The sequence below is a fragment of the Galeopterus variegatus genome, unplaced genomic scaffold (assembly GCF_000696425.1).
Source record: "Galeopterus variegatus unplaced genomic scaffold, G_variegatus-3.0.2 Scaffold302, whole genome shotgun sequence".
Classification (NCBI taxonomy): domain Eukaryota; kingdom Metazoa; phylum Chordata; class Mammalia; order Dermoptera; family Cynocephalidae; genus Galeopterus; species Galeopterus variegatus.
The window spans coordinates 350,344-353,744 of NW_007726413.1; the positions used below are offsets into that span (position 1 = coordinate 350,344).

Genomic DNA, 3,401 nt, shown 5'->3' on the forward strand with positions numbered 1-3,401 from the left:
CCGCACTTCCCAAGCGGCGCACTGTAGCAGTGCGCCACCGGGCCGGCCCTAAAACACATTTTCTTATCTCAACATGAAAAGTAAGTTTTTAGAAAGGAACATATATGGACAGGAGGAGAAATCAGCTAACAAAGAAAAATATTTTAAAAATTAACTCTTAGCTCTCCACTAGAGGAAAAATAAAATATGCGAAAGAAACCAAACAAAACCCCAGAAAAATGGTTAAAGCAGCAAAAACAACTACGACTTCTTAAGTTTTCTTTGGGTGCTGTGCTACAGCCTCGTGGCCTTGCTTGCGGGCGCTTCGTCTCCCCTCGCCTCCGGCAGTCAAGGCAGGGATTCAAGGGCCTCCTGGGCCCTGTTGCCTGGCCCGGTGGCTGGCGGCCTGGGCTCGTGGGCAGCCCTCAGAGCCTGACCAGCCGGGGTGTCTGCCTTCCCAGGGAGGCAGCTCTGTGGGAGCGGCGTGCACTTTTGTAAGAACAGGGATATTGAGCAATGCACCCTAAAAAACAATTAAAAACTATGAGGTCCGTGGCCCCTCGGGGTCTGTCTTCCAGAAATGTCAGTGGACTCTGTCATGTTTTCTCATTAGATTTCGTAATCTGCGGGGATTTCTCACAGGGGTTGTCTTGCTGTGGTGCAGACGGAGAAGTGGGTTCAGAGTTGGTGCCCAGGAGTCTGGGAGGGCTGGGGGCTCTGAGGTCGGCTGAGCTCACACAGCCCCCACCTGCAGACACCTTCTCTTTGTCTACTTCAGCTGGAACTTCCTGTGTTCCTTCTTTCTTTCCCTTTCCAGCTGGAGACCTGAGGGAACTGTGATTGACCTGGTGGCCTTCTCCCTGTCCCTTCTCCCCAGGGCCTGCGCCCCCGTGTTTCTTGCCCCCTCCCCTGCTGCCTCCAGTCCTGTGGCTCCCGGTGAACCTGCAGATGCAGCTGTTCCTCACAGCCCTGCCGCTTTCACCTGTAGGCTAGGTGGCACAGACTGAACCCACCCGATCTGAACGTTTACAGCGTTTGATAGAGAAAAAACAAGAAAGGGAGGTAGGCACCTAGGACTGAGAGACCGAAGAGGACGTTTCCAAAGGGTAGTTACTTCTTGTCCTCACCATTTAAAAGAGTTGCATATTTTAAGGCAGGAAATAAAAATGCACCTAATTTAAAAATGATTACACTGCAATTCAAAATAAACAATCGAAGACTTTTAGAAGCCTTCTGGCAGCCTATTCCAAGTCACTAAAAGTAATGTTACCTTTATTATCTGGCAGATCTCTTTATTTCTAACTTAAATGTTCATGCTATATAATGTAAGTTCATTTTCTCTGGTCCTTTTTCAGTGGCAAAATACAGTAACTGGGCTTTTTGTTTGCTTCCAGGGCATGTTTTACTTTTTCTTTAAGTCATCTTCCTTTCGAAAAATTCGTCCCATTGACTTCTCTGCAACTTTTCATTGATCTTTGCGGGTCTTCTCTGAACCTTCTCCATGTCCTTTGTACCTGTGGACCTCAGGCCTGAGCAGCACTTGAGAGCACAGCACATGAGAAACAGAGTGCAGGTCCTCCCATCAAGCGTCACAGTGGATAATCTTCAGTCTCCGGTTCATGGTTTACAGTACTCTCCTCCCAGTCAAACAGCTTCGAAGTCAGTTGATTTATAAAAGCATATATCAGGATCATGTGTGTAGAGATTCGGAGCTTCCATTATGTTTATAGGACATTCTAGGGGTGTTGTTTGGTTTAATTTATTGTGGCATTGGCAAGATGTGACCTCTCAGTGCCTCCTGGTTCAAGGAGGTAATTACAATACAGATAATGAGCTGGAAGCACCCGATTGGCTTGGGCTGTTCTCCTCAGGCACCCCAGCTTGCAGTGCCAGAAAGTCAAGCAGGCTGGGGTGGGCCTGTGACATGGCCAAGTGATTACAGAGGTAACTGAAGAACCTGCTTCCTAATTGCATCATCTGATTCCTTTATCGCAGCGCAGTATCTTGGTGCGGTGACAGGGTTGTGCAGAAGCATCGGGTCTCTAAGACTCAGGCGGCCTGAGACTGCTGAGCTTTGCTGCGGGAGAAACCTGATGCCTATTACATTAGGGCTGGGTTCTGAGAGTAATTAAAGTGTGATGGTCTGCGTAACTTGTGTTTTGTAAGGAGCACTGTTAATTATATCTTCATCTCTTGGGAGTATCCAGAATGAATCCTGGAAATAATATAGTTACCAAAATGTAGCAAAAATAAAAGGTGAAAGTGTGGTACAGGTTGCATAAAGTGAAATGACCTCCCAAATGTTCTTTGGCCTCTCAAGAACTTGGAGGCCTGGTATTTTCCATTAAAACTATGAATAATGAGGGACTAGTCTATTATCACTTGAATTGTAAATGCTTATATATGCATTTGACTTCTAAAATAAAAATAGGTTTTCAAAATGCGTTTGCCTTTAAGCCTCACCGTTTGGCTTCCATGGGCTGGACTGCCACAGTTGGTGGCTCCAAAATAAATCAAGGTATTATCCCTAGTTTGTCGTTTACTATGCAGACTGGAACTTTTCAGAACCAGATGGTCCTGTGTTTCCCTTGACAGCTCAGGCGCTGGAAGACCATAATCCATAGCTTCAGACCTGACCTTAAAAACTGATGTCACAGAAAGCAGTGAAAGCCATTTACTAATCATGCAGCTTTCTTGGCATCGATCAGTTTCCCAAGGCTGGCCCCGCATCAGAAGGATGTGCTGTTTTCCCGTTACAGTTCTGTTTGTTGGAGCCCAGAGCACCATTGTTGGGGCTCCGCATCAGGGTGGTGCTGTGCTTGTCCGCCTGCTGGTTCCCACCCCTCCGACTTGCTCCCTGGTCCGTTCACCCCGCCTGCCCGCCGCTGCTGTAGCTGCGACCACGGGAGCTGCTGCCTCTGCTTCCCAGGCAGATTTGCCACTGAAAGAGGAGAGAGAGGGGGGCAGTGTCAGGGGGAGGCCTCAGGGAGGCAGGGTTGGTTTTGTTTTTGATTCTAAATCAGAAAACACTCTTCCTTTTCTCTCCTACTGTAAAGTCTCCATAGCTGAATTAAAAGTATTTCTTTTTCTGATAAGAGCTCAAGAATAAAAGCATCTAGATACCTCAGTGTCTGCCTTGATAGAAGACAGCATGTGCTCCTTTCTTCATTCTCCAGATGGCAATCACAGCCACTCCAAAAATCCCAACACACAATTCTCCTTTAGTAGAATGTCATACTGAAGAATTCACTTCACATCCTGGGTGATGTCAGTTTTCTGTGCTTGAATAGCTTTGCACTAATGCTCGACGGTTTTCTTCTTTTTCTGCCTTTTTTTGTTTTGTTTTGGTTTTTTTTTTTTGTTTGTTTTGGTGACTGGCTGGTACATGGATCCAAACCCTTGACCTTGAGTGTATAACACCG

The 3,401-nt window shown here is 46.7% G+C and overlaps 1 protein-coding gene across 1 annotated transcript in view; it reads left to right on the forward strand.

The window, feature by feature from the left end:
- The window catches only part of FANCC (Fanconi anemia, complementation group C), a 131,111-nt gene that overhangs the window by 112,461 nt on the left and 15,249 nt on the right, over positions 1–3,401 (forward strand). Inside the window, exon 8 of the mRNA XM_008567193.1 lies at positions 1,374–1,448. Within this exon, the coding sequence (XP_008565415.1) occupies positions 1,374–1,448 (75 nt within the window). The remainder of the gene's footprint in view (positions 1–1,373; positions 1,449–3,401) is intronic.